We start from the raw sequence: 20,578 nt of genomic DNA on the forward strand, positions 1-20,578 counted from the left end.
AAGAACGCAGACACACAGACAAGAAAACATTTGCCATACACGTGAGGGCATCCACTTGATACAAACTGAGAGGACAGGATTACACTCAGAACAGAATTTCTGCCTTAGATCCTTATTTAGATACTACTGAAAGGCAGTAGTTTGAAAGAACTATGACACAACAGTGAACTGAAGAGATAAATCTGCATTAAAAAAAGTAAAAGTCATGATGTCTGTGATTACTTTAATAACACTTATGTTCCATCTTCAGCACATTCCCATCTTCCTCATGCTACAGTACGTTAAAAAGCATGAAACATTACAACAGGAATGATACAGCCATTATTCTTAACAGGAAGATGTGACAGACAACACATTTTGTCAGCCTAAGTTAGAACTGTATGACTTTAGTCAAGCACAGGAATTTTCAGCCTAGGAATGTTCTTCTTTTTAAAAGTGAAAGAACAAGATCAAGGGACACAGGAGCCAATGGATTGGCTGACCCTGATACTGACACCTTACACAACCACAGACAAGTTTTATGAACTCTTCACTATCCCCATTCTTTGTCAAATGGGGTGCCATATTTTTTCATATGCACACTCTAAATGCTGGTTAATCACTGTGGAGGGCAGTACATGTTCAAATAATTCTATTTTATAATGAAAGAAATTTTGAGTACCTCAAAATCTTGTCTCTGCCTCAAATACTAATTAGTATTTCAGAAGTTACTATCTCTCCTCTGAACCCTTCTCCCACCTATCCATCACCTACTAAGCCTACAACAGCTCCACAGAATTCAGGGACATTACAGAGCTGGAGAGGCAATGATCATAGGAGATGTACAGATTGTCCCAATCTACTCGTGGGTGTTCATAATTAAAAGAAATACAATCAGCTACTAAAGCCACAGCAGTATTTCTGACATAAACTGTAACAGTAACAGCACTAACTGAGGTCTTCAAAACTGGCAAACTATTGATTTCACTGTAATATCTGTGTGTTCATTTTATCTGAACAAATTGAATTTGAGGATCTTAGAACAACAGTCTGTTGATGACAACCACCTACAGTGGAAATATACAAACATTCAAACACCACTAATGCCCTCAAAGTCAAGAAGTATATCTGGAATTTCATTACTCCCTTAAGAGCTTTAAAGTTGTAGTTGGAGGCAGACAAGTGAATCCCTGTGCTGACTGTGCAATGGACTTTGAAGCTACACACTTAAAAATACATTAGTATTCATGAAGATAAAATGTAAGGATAATACTTAAATTTGGACATAATTATTTTTAAAGTTATGTTCATGTTATTTTCCTGGAGAAACTGGAAATGTATTCTTTTTATAGACAGAATATATAAGTAGAGAAGTTAAATTCATAAAACAAAAATCAGTGGCAAAATTTACAACATAAATTGCAATTTCTTGAGTATTATTCAACTTACCTGAACCAAAAATATAATCAGAAAATAAAAGTTGGCTACTCTTCTGAACTGCTCAAATAAGTTTTTTGGAACAAAATTCCACACTGTATACTGAAGGGGAAAAAAAGGAGAGAGATTAATAATTACAACACAATGCACAATTTTTCAGTGCAATTCAGTTCTGCTCCCATTGAACTCTCCTAACCTAAATGTTCTCATTTCCCAGGTCCCCTCCCCCAGACCTTGCTGCTGTATCCAATTTTTGTTTTTTTTTTTTTTATTCCTTCTGTTTTAAGTACAGCTAGCAGGGAAGCAGTGGTAGCAACTGCATTTCCTCTACAGGCCAAGTTTAAAATGTTTTCCTCCAACTGGGACAGGGGCAGCTGGAGTCATTTGGCTGCTTGTGTCCTGGGTAGAAGGAAAGAAATTAATTCCTGCAGCTGTAACATTCCCTCCAACACTACAGCAAGGAGGCACATCCCCACCATCAGCTCTATTGATTTCAATCCAAGGACACACCGGGAGGGAATCCGCAACTGCAGTCCACTGCTGATTTATTTTATGCAGAGTACTGGCTTTCAATTTGACTATTTTAAAAATCCTCATAACCAGCTTCATCCTGCCTTTTAAGTAGTTTTGGTAACACTGGATGAAAAACTACTTTTCTTCAGAAAGCCTGACCAACTTGCTTAATTGCTCTGTACTTGAGTTTTGAGGAAAGAAGGGTGAGAGAATGAGACAAACTACACAAAAAGCAACCCAGCTTTTCTCTCAAAACAGCTCACAGTTTGTCTCACTTTGAATATTGTGTATTAGAAATAATACAGGCATGCACATCTGCCACACAACTTGTTAAGCAACACATCAAGTGGTTTTGCCATGACAAATTGATTCCTTACCTTGGATGATATGATTCTGTTGTCTGCAAACTTCTGAGGAACATAATGGCCATGCTGGGGAAAACGGTTTGCTATATAAATAGTTCTTGTGTCGCTTTGATGCGGTGGGTCAAAACCCTAGAACATAAAAAAAAGAGGTAATCAAGAAAGTTGATTTTATTAACTGCTGTTTTGTAAAATTCTGCAGAAAAGGACATTCTGTGGAAAAGATACCAAGCAGTCGTTTTCAAAGAGTAAAGAAAATCACTGCAGAAAATTGAAGTCTGCTGTGTCCAGATAATTTTCAAAAACTGTGGGGAAAAAACCCAAAATCTTGCTTTTGAGGTTGTGTACTCATTCTGAAAAAATTAAAGGAAAAAACCCTGTCTCAAGACTAGAGAACACTTGCTACCATGCAAACTTGAAGACCTGTGAAACTTAAAAAGGAAGAAACAATTTACAAAACTTCACAGCCGTGCTCATGATAACCCTAATAAAACAGTTTATTGAGAAAAATAAAAGGTCAAAACATACAAGCTATACTACTGTGCTGTGGTAACTGGACTTTGAAAAGACTCTCACCAGAGAAAAGCCAAAAGCATTGACCAGACAGCAGTATTTTTCCAAACAAGTTCTATCTCCAAGAACTAACATTTTGTCTCATTTCAAATGTGATTTCCTGCCATTACCACCAATTCATACCTGAATGGTGCAACAATGAAAGCAAACCCATGGGAAAAAAAAAAGAAAAAGCATACTCAGCAATACTTATCAATAATTTCCTGCCAAAACAGATGATCTGAGTGAGGTCCCTGGGAATCAAAGCCCTGTTGCAGGTGTGATGGTCAGTGTTTTCATCATCTGCTTCTTCAAGAGAAGTGGAACACAAGTGTTAAACCTGCAGATGATACCACCCTGGCACTGCAAGAACACCAAGTAAGAGAAAATTCTTCACCAACCAGATGCACAGAACACAAAGATCCAGCACAAAGAAACTGCATCCAGAAAAAGAGAATAAAAGCCCGTAAAGGAATTTTAAAGAAAAATGTCAAAGGCTATAATAGATCACAGGCTAGACATGAGTCATCCACGTCACCCCACTGAGAAAAAGGCCTTCAGTGCAGAGGAGGCTGCAGGAGGAGTGGGAGCCACAGCTGAAGCACTGTGAACCAACTGGACAGCACCCAGAGGACTGCAACATGAGCCCAAGAGATCCTGAAAACATGACATATAACGCAAGGCTGAACAATCTACAGAGCAAACAAATTAGAGTCATTTAGCCTGGAGGAGAGGAAACTCAGGATATCCCAGTAAACCTCCTGATACACAGAAGACTGATCCATTGAGAAAATGGAGGCTTTGAAGGCCAAAGAAGAACAGAAGTAAACAGGCTGAAGTCGCAGGTAAGAAAACTTAAGTCTGGGTATTGGAAAACAAACAAATTCTTTTGTTGTGGAAAGGAATAATTAAATAGCAAAACAAGTCATGAGGAAAGGTTGCAATGTCTGTAACACAAGGGCTTATATCTAGGTCATTCAAGTCTATGTTTAATTGAGCCTTTCCTGGGGCTACATGACTCACCAGAACCCTTCCTAGCAATAATGTTCTGACCCGGAGAAGCAGGTGATGGCAGAAGACAACCACACAGTAATAATTCAGATAACAGGCCAAGAAAACTACTAAAGAAAAAAGCAAAAAGCTTTTAGGCATTAAATAAACTAGTGAAATTAAATTTGGAACTGTTGTTTGATTGGGAGTCAATGACTGCCTGCAAAGTGGTGAATTCCCACATCAAAATCACACACATTCCTAATCTTAGAACCAAATGCAGAGTGTAATCTCCTTATTCTTTGATGCCAAGTGCAAGGACAACTGGTGGTGTCATTTGCTAGAGAGGTGTCCTTTGCTATCAACTCCACCACTGCAGGTGAGGAAACTGCATTTGCAGTTGTTTTGCTCCACTTGTGAATGAGGCTCAGAGTTTTATCCATGTGAAAAAAGTGACACTTCACAGAACTCCAGAGAAGATACCTCTGTACCAGTTAACTACAGAAGATGAACAGTGAGCACAGTGACTGACATAAAAAATGATTGGTGCAACCAAAAATTAATTTCTTTTTAATCCATGAATATCTCTAATGCAGGTCATTAGGTATGTTCACATTCAGGACGGCATCATTTTAAAGTAAAGGAATAATTAAAGAATCCTCTCAAACATACAAATATTTGTGTTTGGCATCATTACTACAGAAACATTCTGCTAGAGAAAGAAAGAGGTCCAGAATAATGAAGGGAGAAAGAAAGGAAGGGGGATTTTTCAAAGAGATTTGAAGGAGAATAAACTTTAGATGACAAGCAGTGGAAGGCTGGTCCAGTCACATGCTCCAGGGTGAAAACTTGTTTCAAGATAAGAGTGGAGCAGGGAGACAAAAAGTAGATAGGGGAAAGGATGGAAAAAAAATACACAGGATACCAAAAGCAAAATGCAAGGAACTATTCACAGCTTTAAGAAAAGAAATACAAGTATGAAAGGAAGATGAAAAAAAATGTACCTGTTAACTGCTGACACAAAATTTAAAGAGAAGAGTGTTTGTAGCAGAAGCATTTTGGATATCTGACATTAGTGACACAGTATTTCTAAATCAATCCAGAAGATGCCACAAATAAAAGTGTTTTTCAAGCAAGAAAAAAGGTGCCTAATTAGTAAGACTTCATGCACAGCTCTCTTCTGCATCTCAGAAAATGTCTGGCACTCACAAAATGCCAGACATCCTCACTTTGGAAAGTCAGACTCTACAGCATGAAAAAATTCCACTCTAAATCAAACAGATGTAAAGCAAAGAAAAAAACCCACAAAGAGCAGAGAAAACAAGTTGCAGTCTTCTTTCTGACAGTGATAAATGCTAACCTGCATGCCACTTGCTGAACGCTATTAAAAGATAAATCAAAGATTACTGACTGACTAGGATATCACTGAATTTTCTATATGCCCTTTTTAGGCCACTATCTGAGCACCTGAAGGTTGATGAGTATGATGACATTTTATGATGAAGAGTAAAGACCTCTGTACAACTCCAGTCTGACTGCACAGCACTTCTATCAGAACGAATACCTCTGCTGAAGCAGGCTCAGATGATTCAAAGCAAGAACTTTACTTCCCAAATAAATCAGAATCTCAGGCCATACAAATTTACAGGTGCAGCTGTGGAGCTAAAACAGCTTAAATGTGCAGTCCATAGAGATTGAATTCTGTTTTGTTGACATTTGCCATGCAGAAGGCACAGAAGCTGTGCAGTCAGCAGATCACAGCACACACACAAGGCAGGCTGGGGACAAAAACCCCTCAGTTGTCAGAGCTGTGGTTGGGAAAGGACACATCCCTGACAAGCTCAGTGACTTGGCTGTAGTCACAGCAAGAAGTGAGTGTCAGAGCTGGGAACAAATCCCAGATTTCCTAAGTTTTATGACTATGACTACTAAAAATCACTTGAAATTAGCCAACAACCCTGCCGTCTCACAATCAGATGAGATCACAACTAAGCAGATCTTCCAGAGAAATTTTAATTACACATCTCTCCAAGGAAAATTCTGCACAGGCATTGAACTTCATTGTTCAAGAGCTGAAATGTCTTTAACTCTTCTCTAAGTATGGGGCTGCTCACAGAGCCTGCTCCCGACACTGAACTGATTTGTAGACCAAATTTCTGCCCAGCAAGGGATTTTCCACAGTGACTCTGTGCAGCCAGCAAAGCAGTGCAGAAAGCACACTGTTTCCTAATTTCACTTAATAGACAGTTCTCTCTTTCTAACGTCATTCTCCAACTCAGCTGCAAAAGTAGGGTAACATGCCCTTGTCAAAGGATTTCTGCAGCTAAACAGCATGAGCAGAGAAACCCTAAATTAGAGTCTTGCAAAATGATTAAGTTGTCACCAATCTCTTTCCAAAAAAAGTTAGCTTTTCTGCAGTTATCTAGTGAAATGATTTCTACCCAAGTGCACACATCACTGACTTCATAACAAATAATGCTGAATATGTGGCAAGACCTGGTATTTAAGGCCTCTTGACCAGGTATATTACAGGAATATGTATTACATGAATCCCCTTTAAATAAAATTTGACCATATGATGAAGTGACCTGATTTTTCTCCCCTTCATGCTGCAAATTAAATCTAGATTTATTGGCTAAAGTTCAGTTCTTCAGATGATCTACCAACACAAAGCAGGTGTTATCTACCCTTGGAATACAGCTCTCATTTAATCTTTGCTACACACTTCCCCAGCAGTTTTGCACCCAGATGAACTCAATACTTTGGTTTTGAAAACAGCCTAAAGCATGCCTCTTATATACAGTACAGAGATACTCGAGTTAAGCTGATTTATAAAGCACAAATGAAAATAACCTTTAAAAATAAGAAAAGAAAGAAGTGATTCATAGTTTTAAGTTCTTATAAATTTGAATGACTGTAAGCAAAGTCTGAGTAATTTTCATTGAACTTCTTCAGAACGATTTCATTACTGTTCTAAAAGTTAGACACAGATATTCTCTGTGCAGTAAATTAGGCCCCTTTAAAACAGCACAGACAACATATCCCAGGGAACTGAGGAGAAATATTTGACTGCAATTTTATGCAATTTATTTCATGAAAGCCATGAGATTCAACAGCCACCCCCAAACAACTCTCTCCTACATTTTGTCTGCATCTCAACCACTGTACTTGGAGAAATGCCCATTGGCCATCAGGTAAGGAAAACTGATCCATCCATTTTGGTTTGTGGTTTTGGTTTTGTCTTGGGGGGTTTTTTCCTCTTTGTAAATATGTCATGCCAGTTGTCTGGTATATAATAAAAAGCTTCCCTGTGAAAGAAGTTTTACACTGCTGCTGAGGAAGCCTCAATAACACACAGAACAAACCAGGCAACCACACAGGAAGCAAATGAGGATCAGCACTACAAAGAAGACCCTCCCAACACCTGCAAGTGCAATGGAGGAAAAGCAAAAAAGGCTTTTGTATTCAACCTGTTGCTGTAACATCTATGCAAGACTTAACACTTCAATACCCCTATTAAGGTACGGCAGAGTGCACCAAGGCCCTCCCCACACACCCCACAGCACTGTTAGGTGAGACAGCAGAAACCCACAGATCTTTCAGCAAGGATCACTGACATGAGACTGGCAGGCAACACGGCCATTTCATTATCAGGCTTTGCAATACGTGCATTGATATTCACAAATCATCTGCCAGGTAGTTTTTGTTTATGACTTGCATAAACTTAGTATACTTTAATATCATCTCCCAGGGTTTCTCATTCATTACTCACAGCTTTTACAGAGGGCAAAGAAAAACCAAATTTGTATCTGCCAAAAGAACTTCTGCTATGTGACTGCTGAAAAGTGAAAGGGGTTTGAAAGAAGGAAGTCTCATTCAGAGCCTCTTCCTCCGTTAAAAACCCACACTGAACACAACAGACATAAGCAGCAGCTCCCCCAAAACCTTTCTGAATATCACATACTACTTAATAAAGCTAATGAACAGAAGAAAGGCTTTCTGAGACCAAGTTTTCTCCTAGGGAAGTGACTTGACTGATCATGGCTGCAGAAGCAGAACACCACATTTCCTGGCAGACAGCCCAAAAGTCTGCTATTACACTGCTGTCAAGATATATTTTGATTAAAGGTGTTTTGAGGAAACGGATTTTCTTGCTTTGGATTTTCTTCTGAATATACATAGAATACTTTTCCCTCTGTCAGATAAGATGATCTATTCACACTCCATGCCCATTTTCAGAAGTCTGTGTAAATTTGTACTCCATACAGTCAGCCAATAATTCTTTCAGTCATGTAACTGGGCAGCAGTCAAACTGAATTTGCCTTATCAAAGGTTAGCATGAAGGAAGAAACAGCCTCTCACAGCAATTTTAAACACTGCTCTAACAACTAAAATAGTGAATCAGCTGAAGCACCCTGATATGTACACAGTGCCATGCAATTTGTACCTCCCCTTTTAAATACCACTGCAGTAAAGAAATAAAACTACTTAAAGTTATGCACTATTTGTGCAACTTCCTTCTCCCTCTTACTGTATCTACAGCTGTTCAAAATATCTGATAATAAATCATGTTGTAACCTCCTAAAAGACCTATAACCAGATTACATTCTTTTGTGAAAACACACCCTCTAGGTAACAAGGCCTGTGAAATCATGAGGCAATAACCCTTCCTTTCACAAAGTTAAAATATGCCTAATACTGCAGTAAGAAAAGTTGTACTGGTGCTAGCCACAAAGTCCTGCTCACACAGAGCTCAAGTTGTTCTTACTTTATGTTCTATTTTGTCAAGATGCCCACCAAAAATAATTTGGAAAAATTCTTACTTAAAATTTTAAAAAACCATCCATTTTCTCTTTATTTATCTGCAAACACAACAAGCAAGGTAAGCTGGCCTCGTTCACTGCTAACATACTGCCCAGTGCCAGTTTCTCTGCTCAGGTCACCGATGCCAAACAGACTGGCCTTGTAACATCAAAAAAATCAGCAAGTTAAAATGAGCTGAATAGGCAAGTTAATATTCCTAACACAGCACTCTCAAAGGCTGCTATGGCATGTCCAGTTTCTGTTAGCAGCAAAGGATTTGAACAGAGATTCAGGTAAATTGTTTAATTCAGTAACACTCCAACTTGCATCAATGAAGGAAATGCCTTTCTTATCCTCTCCTAAAATCCAAATCACAGTATTTATAAAACATGATCCATTTTGGACTTCATATGATAATACAAACCTAAGACCTTGTAATAGCTGCTCTTTCATGACTGTCTTCAACAGAATGCCAGGGTTCACTTGATTAATCCAGTAACCAAAGAGGGCCTACACAAAAGCCAGGGAGGGACTGTTTATAAGTTCTTGTACTGATATTACAAAGGGGAATGGCTTTAAACTGAGAGAAGGCAGATTTGGATTAGATCCAAGGAAGAAATTCTTCCTTGTGAGGGTGCAGAGGCCCTGGCTGCTCCACTCCTGGAAGTGTTCAAGGCCAGGTTGGACGGGGCTTATCCTCTGGCCTCAATGTGCTTAACCAGCCAAACGCCTCTAACACATTCCTTGTCCATTGCTTTATTTTAGGGTGCTCCCTGCCAGACACACAGATCGTCAATAACTTTTGCTCAGATGCTTTTTGGAAGAAAAGAGACTGCACAATAAATTGTCTTCAGCTCCAATGAAGGAAGAAACTTCGTTACCATTCAGGTTCTAAGAAGCAAGCCTCAATCCCAAAGGCAGGGCTAGTGGCTCCCAGGTTACATTTCAAGGCCTGTCAATGTGCTCTCATTTTTTTTTTTCTTTGAAAAAAAGTGCTTTATCTAAAGTCCAAGGAGCTGAAGAGACACCGAGGCTTGACAGTATCTGCAGTCCAAAATGTCAAATGTGGTTGGTCTTTTGCCACATGCTCCCAAAGCAGCCCACTGCTCTACCATGGAAATGAAGATGCCTTTGCAGTTGCAACTACACAGTTCTAATTTCAGAACTAAAAGTTTTCCTCTGTGGGCTCCAGCAATTAGTTTTCTTTATCTGCAATGTCATCTTCCTGTCAGGCATGTACAAAAGGAGAGTAGGCAAGATTTTTAAAGCCGAAGGGTGACTTCAGACATCCATCAGGAGACAACTACGGGCACCACACTTCATAAAATAAGAAATGAGAGCTCAGAAATCATAAGCCACTTTTTCAGAAGACTTCTCAAACTATATAAACTACATTGAACATGGAAAGTGCTACAATCCTGCAATACTCAACCACAGAAATAGCAGCTACTAAACAGGCCACACTAAGAAATACACAACCAATGCAAGAAATGAAACATTTAACTCACAAATCCTTCCACATACCTCTAATGACCATAGGATGGATCTCAGAAAAAGAATCTCCCAAGTGCATAATTTCTGTACATTCCCTGCATTTGTTAACCAGGTTTATAGCAGATTTTCAATATGAAATAAAGCATTCAAATCTGTGACAGGCTATGAACTTTCCCTTAAGGCTAGAAAGCAGCTCAAAATTTGTAGATAGCAATTTCACCATAAAAAAATTACATTTCTCAAGTCCATGACAGGAAAAATACAGAGCAATCATACATTCCTTCACATACTGGCATACTAAATACACTATTATCTTAAAATGAAATGCTGTTTACCCTCTGCTTTGAAGAATCATTTATAAAAGTATTTTATACAACCATGAAGGGCTCCTGTTCTGGACTACTCATACAGCCATTATTGAAAACCCTTGTTTTCAATATTTGGATTTGTTCTAGTAGGCAATAGCTATTTATGCCAATCAGTTCTGCACTGAGAGTCTAATTCATATTTTCTTTCAGCATGGAACAAAAAACAACAAACTCTTTCCAAAAGTATCTTCCCCCCAAATCACCATTAAATAATAAATCTTAAGGCTTTTTCAAAACGTGTGCCAAAATTATACTGACAATTGCTGACAATGGCTGCTCAACAAATTTCACAGGAAGAGAATTTAGTTCATTGCTGGAACTGTCTGGCTCTTCTTTTAACATGCTTTGAAAAAGCCTGCTCTGTAAAACATTACAGTTTTGAGTCTACTGCATCCACCCAGTAGCATTTTTAGTTCTTATTCCATTTTGAACATGATTTATGATTTAAGTGTCAGTTTAATGCCCTCTTTTCAGACATGTGTACAGACTAGTCTATCCTTAAAGCTTGCTAAATCTTAAGCTTCCTTTCCATTTTGTTGCAAGTCTCTTTCCAAAGAGAAATGTAAATATCCACAAAAATGTGCACAGCCACACAAAGTAGCACAAAACCAAAATGCAACAACAGATGACAACATGTATTTTGGGGGATAAACCATTTAAAACCTCTTCCTCTAGTAAAACATTGCAGGATAAAAACAAACAGTTTGCCTTTTGTCTGCATTATTATCTCTCCTTCCCATTTACAGGAAAGTTGTCCCTTCCCAGACTTATTTTTACTCAAAGTAAACAAGGAAAAAAAATCCTCTTAAGTCACTGCATGTGGGAGGCCAAGGAATTGCAGGCGTTTGTTTTTTAAATCACAGTGTAGTTCTCAGCCCCACTTTCTACCTTCCCTACCATGGTCTGTGCTAATGCTAAGTGGTTTCTCAACAGCAGGTGAAAAGAGGTTGAAAAAAGCCTGGCTGCAAATATGTCACCTGTGTTTTGCTAGAAGATATGACCTTGCATTTACAGAGACACTTTGTCACATCTATTTTGTTGCAGTTCTTACCTGCTTGCTTAACAAACAGATTTTGTGCTAGAAATTGAAGGATTTTTTTGAGAGGTTAAATTTTTCCTGGTGACATAATTACAAAAACAGTCATAACTACTGAGCACATCATAATATAGTCAAGAAAAAGCAAGAACAGACCGCCAGTGAAAGTCATGATGCTTTTAATGAAATTTAAACACAACGTTGTATTTTTCTTTTATAACTTCTGTCTCTCCATCCCAGAGGAAAGCAAATGTCAGCTTTAATGAAGTCAGCCAGCCCGTTTAAAACTAGAAAAACAAATACCAATGATATTCAAAACACATGTTGAATGTTACTAAATCCAGCACAGATCAACTTGCCTTAGATTACAAATTTTACCTTCCACTGAGAGTGCAGAAACAATCTCTGAGCAGTAAACAGAGCCTTTCACCCATCCCACCAGATACTCCCTACTGACCAAACACAAATAGTTTTTCCTCATTGTTAACAAAATTCTATTTTTCTCTCTCTTCCCCCTTAGTCACATAAAAAGCATAAACAGATAGAAGCTATTAAGGGAGCAGGACCCCATTAGTGCAGGAATATCATACAGTCAATTAAATAGTCCTATTATTGAGTGATGAGTGGAAATTTGGCACAACAAAAATTTGCTGTTTAAAAAGCTCATGGATAGGAGAAAAAAGAAAAGAGGATGGGACAAGATACAGATCAAATACCCAAGTCTCACAGCAAGGCAGCACATCAGACAACACCAATCTTCCCATTTTTAAAACACTTTTAGAAAGAATCAGTGTCAGGACTGGTTTGGTTATATTTTGGTATGCAATTCTTAGATTTAGAGTTTAATTTTCATGAGGTAAGGCTCAGGAATTACACACAGGACACAAGGGATGTCTCCATTTGGAGCAGACAGCTGGCCGAAGGCAGGGCCAGGCTCTGCAGCTTTGGAACACATTGTGCTGCAAATCTATCAGCCCTCAGCAGTCACAGAATACAAAGGGAAAATAAGGTTAAAAGACCCTAACACACGGGAGCACTAGTCCAGAGATCAAAGATGAGGGCCACATTTGCTCCTCTGCTAAGTTACAGGAGGGGAGTCCTTGACCTCAGGCTCTCAAACTACTCCAGCAAAGCAATGCAACCTTTGGGCTGTGCCAACGCAACCTCGCTGAGCCCTCAGTGATAATTCACAAGGTATCAGCCATGCAGTCTGAACCCCAGGAACTCTTCTGGACAAATATGTATTTATTTTCTAGCATAAAATAACAAGTAGTTAGTTAGTTTCAGCCAGAAAGGGGAAGAGGCTTCACTGACAAATAAGAGGGGGGGAAATTGTACTCCAGAATAGCAAGGTGATTACTAGATTCTCAATCATTGGATTAGTTTAAAGTACTTCTGGCATTCAGAAAACAGAAGGAATTTTGGAGGGGGGAGGGAAGTAACTGCATTCAGTAAAATGATTAAGACAAAATAATACACACTTGTCAGTGCAAACAATGAAATAAATGCTGTCCACCTCATTCAGAATGCCAGTAACTGCAAGGTATTACAAAATACCATCTGTCCTCTCAGAACATCTTAACAGTAACCAGCATCTGAAAGGAAAAAAACCCCATCCCTGACATCCAATCCTCTAGTGCTAATCTATTTGAGGACATTCCCTTATTAGTAAAAATTTTTCATTAGAACACATCTAGAAGATGAACACTCCTACAGATACTGTGCTGGCTGTGGAGGGTGTGAGGTGTGACAGGCACTACCTACACAGAACAGTCAAAAACATTCCCTGCGATCACCCCTCCATGCAGCCTATGGAGAACTTCTGGACTTTATAAACTCCCGACATCCCTCCCAGTCTGAACCTTCTTATAACCAGGAAATAAATAAAATAGCCTGGTAACTAGGTTTTACAGTTAATCTATAGATTTTATCTTTGATTTACAGTAAAATAAGAAAACTGCATTTGCCCTAACCCAGCTCTTCACAGCATTAAAGCTGTTGTGCACTACAGCATTCAGGTCCTTCAACTGCAAAGATAATTGGCCAAATCCAGCACAACACTTGTCTTGAGTTGTCATTAATATAAGAGGGGCCAGGCAGGCAACTCTTAGGTTTTGTCCATGTGGAATCCTTTGTACTTTACTGAGCTGTTAGACAACAGCTCAAAAGGCTCAAACTCCTCACAACAGCAATAGAAGAGAAATCCTGAGTCCCTTCTCCAATTGACAGGACTAATACCTTAAAATTATGCAGCTAAAATCATACATACAAGGGTATTCTACCACAATTTTCAGAGACCTCCTTGCCAGAGAACTGAAGGTGTCAGTACATTCTGTTAACAGCACTGCAACAGCTCCTGCACTGCATGTGCACCATCAGAGAGCAGCACAGCCCAAATGCTGCCACAACCCCACCACAGGGAAGTGGAACAGAAAGTCCCTGGGTGTTACAAATGTCACTGCACTCTCCTTTTGTGTTGGTACTGCACAAACCCGACCGTGGGAGCCACAACAGCACTTGGTGCACAGATTTGCCATGAGGTCTAACCATCATATCTGGAAATGCAAATAAAACATACAATGCTATTCCTGAATATTAATGATGCTTCCTATCAACTGTTGTTTATCCGGTTGCTTTTTTCGAGCGGACTTGGCTGTGCCTGTGGCGTTATGCAACCCTCCAAATCCACATGCCTACTGCTCTCTGAGATGTCAAGGTAACAGAGCTGGAAGCCAGACATCTCTCCTGCCCAAAGCTTGTCTTTATCATGGCATTTTACCCAAAGTCATGAACTGTAACTCCATTTGGCTCTATATTTTTTCATTACTAAAACCTAAGTGCTTCCAAGAATTAACAACATTCTATAACATCACATTAACTAGGAAGTTAATGACTTACTATGCAGCTTATTTAGCATGAGGCAGCATTAGATGGAGAAAAGCCAATAAATTGTCTCTGCTAGGGTGGTATGAATTGTAGCAGAGCAAGAAAACCAGACTTAAGGCCAAGATAACAAACAACATGATGATTTGTGCTATATAGGCACTGAAGGCTGTACTACTGTCACCCATTTCTTAGATAAAACAAATCACTAAAAAACATCTAACACCTCGGTTAAAAAACTGTTACAGACTTGTAACACAATAATAAGGATGAATGAAGCCTTACATTCTCAGCATGTCTCTTCAGATGACTGTTCATGCCTTTCTATCCCTTTCTGTAGCTCTACAGGCATGCACTGGACTTCTCAGAGAAAGCACAGCAAAGTCACTACTTTCAAAAAATAGCTAAAATAATCTGAATTCCATACCAGGTCCTCTCATTACTTTAAGTTCACCTGCTTCATTCTCCCCCCATCTTAACAAGTTCTCAGAACCATACCCACTCCTGAAAACTCAGTACATGAAATACTGTTCTCTTAAGCAAACAAGAAATTGCAAAACAATTCATTGGTTTCATACAGAGTACTTAAAAACTACCTCAAAGCACCTTCAGCTAAGTACCAGTCCCTCCCCCTTTCCCCAATCCCTTACTACTTTTCCAGCATTTCTGCACACCAACGTTTTTCTTTTGTATTACTACAACATCCCACTTCCATCACTCCCACACATCTGCCTGACTCCAACCCTCCTGTAAGGATGAGGACCCTTTTATAAAACCCATTGCCACATCAGGCACAGGTACAAACGCACGCTCCAAAGGCATCCAAACCCACACATTCCTCTCTCCTCCTCTCAGACACGGATTTTGGCACCTTTTGATTCGATTATTTCTGTCACCCCACTCTTCCCACTCATTCTGGTTATTTTGTCAGCATCCTTCCCCATGTTTTTAGCCCTCTGACATTCTTTCAGAACCTAAACATCACAGCCATGTGCAGAAGCAAACATATGGTGGGATCTATGCTAAACCAGCAATTACACACAGGGATGAGTTGTCTGAGTGTCTTTAGGAAGAAACATGCAGTGTGATACCTATCTTAGGCCATTTTGCATCTTTATGAGCAGTGAAACAACCAAGCCATTAACATCTGTGACGTCTATAGGAAAAAAACCACAAAACATGTACCATTGCAAAAATTTTTTCTCATCAGTATTATACTTAGATGTCTGCCAAGAATCTTGAATTTTTATTGTCCTGCTTTTCTACTACACTGATTTGTTTCTTCTCTGTCAAAACAAGTGCAAATTTTCAACAGTTATTTTCCACCATTTTCCTTTAAGAAGCACTAAAACCTCCTAGTGCCAAGTTTATTGCTCATCCTGTTACACTCATGTTTTACTTTCTATTAAGGGCAAACAGATTTCTGGGAAGCTGGTCAGTGTACTACTTGCAGGGAAAAAAGCAACCATGTCTGATACATTAATTGCTAGCACTGATACAGTCCTACTCTAAACCCTATGGAAGACAGCAGAATGCTGCTTTAAAAACCACACACACAAACCTCAAGCCACATTCAAGTGGAAAAAATGACAGTTATGTTACACCAGTTTTGGGTTTTTTTCATAAAAAAGGTGTGCAGGACTGTAACAGAACAGAAGAGTGCGGTCAGAGCTCAAACAGAGCAATTAATTTCCAGGTCAGTAACTCTTGGTGTCAGACCAAACTACTGAGCACTGTCAGGCTGGCAATGAGACCATGACCACAAGCTCTCTGCCTTGGACACAGAACTGGGAAAATCTATGGGCCATGGGAAACCAGGTCAGGGAAAAACAGGAGGAAAAAAGAAAATGCAAAATTTTAATCTTTTCTTTTGGTAAAAAATGATGCAACAAATTGAACAAATTATTAGTGAGACAGAAGCTTTAACAAATCAAAATCTGAAAACCTAACTAATGTAAGCTCTTGCACTAACCTGGACAACATCCGTGATGCAAAGTAACTCCAAAGAATGGAAGAAGTTATTTTACAAATACATCATTCAGAGAGAATTTCTCCCTTAGAAAAAACGCAAGTAGGATAATGCTGGTCGGGGCACGAAGCCGGCCAAAACTTCAAATCAACACAGTAAATCTCGATGTACTCCCCTGCTACAGTATCACAGACGTGACAGCCACGGCCGCCTGGATTCCCCTGCTCGTTCTAAGCCAGCACAGCCAGCAGCGCCGTGTGCGGGGACGGGCACCCTCACTGCTGCCTTTTCCAAGGGGTTTCCCCCGCCCAAAAGCATTTCACGGATGTTTTCCTTCCATTTCATTCACTTTCAAATCCTCAGCACGCAGCGGCTGCAAAGCGCTCAGGTACGGGGAAATATTTGAGAGAGGCACGTCGGGTGAAAAAGCCTTAAAACATTTCGCAACGGGAAGGAGGAAGAAGCTGCGAATCTCTGAAGTGTCGGTCCAGAGAAAAAGGCACCACCATTTCTCCGGGAAGTTTGGGGAGCCCTTCCCAACGGGACCACACGAAAGGCAACGGGCTGTCCTCTGTGCCAAGGGGGTTTCGAGGAAAAACTAAACCCACAAAAAAACCAACCAAAGGCCCAAAGATCGGAACACCCCAAACCCTCGCATACGGGTTAAAAATAAAATTTAAAAACCCTTCAACAACGATCCAAGTGCAGCTCGCGGGTTTCCCCAGCCCCTGCGGGGGGCAGGACTCTCCTCTCTCCCGCACCCCGGCCCTGTCCCCCGCTCCCTCCGCGGACCCGCGGCCCGGGCGGCGCCGTCGGGACGGGGCCGAGCCGAGAGCGCGCCCGGCCCGTGGCGCGGAGGGTGCGGGGAGGCACCTACCAGCTGCTGCCGGACCCAGCGCAGCATCCCCGGCGGCGCGGGTCGCGGCCCCCGCGGCGGGGCTCCCTCGGCAGTGCCGCGCCCTCCCTCCGCTGTCGCCGCCGCCTCAGGCGAGCCGCCCGCCGCGGCTGCTCCCCATGGCGCGGGGCCCACGCCGAGTCAGGAGCGGCACAGCCCCACCGGCGCCCCGAACCGCGGCTGCCGCCGCCATCACAGCACGGCCGCTGACACTCGGCGGCTGCGGCCGCCCCGGGAAGTGACGTGGCGGGGCGGGGAGAGGGGCCGGTGTGAGCGATGGAGCCGTGAGGGGGGAGCCGCCGTGACCTGCCCCAGCCTGGGCTGCCGTGGTCCGGCCGCTGCGCCGGCCTGAGGTGCGGCTTCTCCGGCATAGGAGCTGTGCGCGCGCTCGAGTCATCCTCGGGCAAAACTCCAGCTCCCCACACGGGCTCCGCGCCCTTAGCCCTATGAGGGACCCCTGTTCTACCCAAGGGAAGCTACTTCACAACTTGACTGTTTTATCTTTCTTTTCTCTGCAAAATGTGCAAAGCGTACACATGTTGGAATAAAGCCTTTGAAAAGAGAGCAGATAATCACTTGACTTAAAATTAAAACCCATGACCCGCACGGTGTGTGGGTCTCCCAAAGCAGGGAACAGGTGCTGGAGGATCTGGCGCCCTGCTGCCGGCAGCATTGTCTGGAACCGCTGTTTGTTCAAACCGGGTGTAGAAACGTGCTGATGTCAGGCAGTGATCTCTCTGAAATCTTCCCTCCCGGACGCGTTCCTGTGTCACCTGCTCTGGGTGACCCTGCCCTGGCAGGGAGTTGGGCTGGGTGATCTCCGGAGGTCCCTCCCAACCTCGGCAAATCTGTGATTTTGCTCTGAAAACAGCTGTTGCTTATCAAAACAAAACAGTGTTCAGCGCCAGACATTGGGCACACCTATACAAGTCTGCAGCTTCTGTGCCTTTGTGACTAAGAACTAAAGGAGATTATTTTAAGCAGTAAAGACCTGGGCGTTTGTGACCAAATACAGTTGTCCCTGAAGTCAGTGACAATTCTGACACTGAATTAAAGAGAAGTGTTTCTTGAGTGAAGAGCACTGTTCCTGCCGCTTCCATTTGTTCCCAGGGAATTAGGACTTTTAGCAACGAATTATAATCGTATCTGCTGTAGTATTTAGTGTTCATATAGAAATTTAGAACAATTCAGGATTTAAGATGGATGATCTAATGTCTGAGCAATGGAATCTTGTGGTGGTTTAAGCATCTGCATTTAATTAGAAAAACAACGTTTAAACAGCAGGGAATAAAACTATTTTTATCAGGCACTTAGGAAAGCTCATGTTAGCAAAACTTGGTATTAAATGCTAGGCATTATTTCAAAACATTTAAATACATCAAAGCGGAGTTTCAAACAGCTTGCACTACCCTATTCATCTAATGAGAAGTCGAAAATAACAGAGTGATTTCATAGCTGTGGCACGTTGCCTGGAGAGTGGCCTTAAGCCAGAAGCTGAACTGATACACTCAATATTCGTGCTCCTCTTTTATCATCAGATGTAGAACAGGGTCCTGACCACTACACGCTAAAATTCACATGCCATTACTCTGAAGTGCAAGAATATTTGTCACTCTCTCCCTGCCAAATTCCAGTATGAGTTGCACTTTCTGCAAGCCTCTGTTTCCATGGCTTGCAGTTGTGTTACATAAAGCTGCTTGGCGCTGTCTGTTCCACATTTGCTGTAATGATACTGTTTCACCAGACAAAACTTGGAAGCAATTTGCAAGTGATTTGAGCCCTGCAGTTTGTATTTTTCACTCTAAGATGTTTGTATTTTAGTGGATGAAAGTGTATTGATAGGATGGAATTTTTTTGCTCTGTGCAGCAAAGCCACCTTTTCAAATATACAGAAAAATTTCACTAAAAAAACATCCTTTCCTAGCATCCTGCCTAGTAAAACTTTGCACCTTTTAAATTGCTCAAAAGCCCACACTAGACACTCATGAAGTTTCATCTCACCCTTGAGAGATAAATAGTTTTCAGAAGAGAAAATTGAAGCAGAGCAGCCAAGCCAGATATTGATTAGCCAGTAACACTCCAGCACCTCTTAAATCAGAGGTCAACTGTACTAAGAATAAGATTCCCACATCAGAGGCCCCACTTTAAAATAGTGCCATGGAGTCACCTGAATTCACACAGCAGGTTTATACAGAAAAAAAAAAGCAGCTGCTGAAGAAAAAAGTCACCTTCTGAAGAATAGGTTTAACCCATTGCCCAGGCTCTCTTGATTAGACTCCAAGCTTTCCACTTACGGTTCTATGGGAGAAATGATTTCAAATGTTTGTTTAACAAGATCAGCATGCAAATGCTGTCTGATAAAGAAATATTTATATAAACATAAAAACACACACTTGAATGTTAGGTCCAGCAAGCTTTTATTTATGCATGCATGAGTAATTCTTATATAATCAATGGTGCTACTTTTAGGTTTATAAAATTAAACATTGGTAACCACAGAATCATTGCCTGAACATGCAACCATCAAATTGTCACTGGGGCTGCTGATGCTTCTCCCTGAATTTGTTCCTGTGGGAGACACTCACACATTTCCATTAGTTTTGAATGGTGTTTTGGGGCCAGTGAATGGTGTTTTTTCCAGCAGGAACTGGTGAGATGCTGCCAGGCTGTATGGCCACAACCAGTGCATGATGAGAGGAGATGGAAGTGCAGCCCTGATGCCAGAGTTTTCCTGCCTTGGAAAACTCTGACAGCTGAGCCCTGTCACCTGCCCATGCCTGGATGCACCAGCCCCATCCCAGGCTCCCAGGGTGCTGCAAAGGGGGTGGGCTCATCTGCTGCACTGACTTTGGGGCAGCCCAGCTCTTGTGCTGCATCTAGAAAACACCTCTGACCTTTGAGACAGAAAAACAGAAAAGACAAAGAGGTGCCGAGTAGAGATGGAAGTTCAGAGTAGGGATGTAGGTTTCTGTAGCAAAAACCAGTAATACTCCTTACAGTATCATTTTCCTGGTGGAAAATTCCTTTGGTGTTATTGAAATATTTTGTAATTTCTCTAAATTAGTATTTTAATCTAGGCATTATTTACTTGCTAATTACGATGCTAATTGAAAATGCACACTATAAAAATATCAGTTTTTTTCCTAATCCATTGAGGTTAAGGGCTGCCTGAGAGACACAGGGCTTCAAGGCATCTTTATTCCTCAAGCATTCACTTACTGACTGAAGCATCAATTATATAGAGATAATCAGTGGCTGATTTTCAGTCACAAGGCTTTTCACCTAAAGACACATGTG

General features: G+C 41.1%; 1 protein-coding gene across 10 annotated transcripts in view; it reads right to left on the reverse strand.

Annotated features, from left to right (window-relative positions):
- Positions 1-17,531, reverse strand: part of ATP11B (ATPase phospholipid transporting 11B (putative)) — a 66,167-nt gene extending 48,636 nt beyond the window's left edge. For 6 of the 10 annotated variants that reach the window (XR_012581669.1, XM_074547366.1, XM_005484812.4 and 3 more), the window contains exons 1-3: positions 17,264-17,530; positions 2,307-2,423; positions 1,429-1,518 (exon numbers count right to left, since the gene is read on the reverse strand). Coding sequence is in view for 7 of the 10 variants with exons in the window: in XM_074547366.1 (XP_074403467.1) it covers positions 1,429-1,518; positions 2,307-2,423; positions 17,264-17,290 (234 nt within the window). In the remaining 3 variants the exon portion in view is untranslated. Of the gene's footprint in view, positions 1-1,428; positions 1,519-2,306; positions 2,424-17,263 lie in introns of all 10 variants that reach the window. The other 4 variants (XR_012581668.1, XR_012581667.1, XM_074547364.1 and 1 more) reach the window with 1 other exon arrangement.
- Positions 17,532-20,578: the final 3,047 nt, after the last annotated feature.

Source organism: Zonotrichia albicollis, chromosome 9, assembly GCF_047830755.1.
Source record: "Zonotrichia albicollis isolate bZonAlb1 chromosome 9, bZonAlb1.hap1, whole genome shotgun sequence".
Lineage (NCBI taxonomy): Eukaryota > Metazoa > Chordata > Aves > Passeriformes > Passerellidae > Zonotrichia > Zonotrichia albicollis.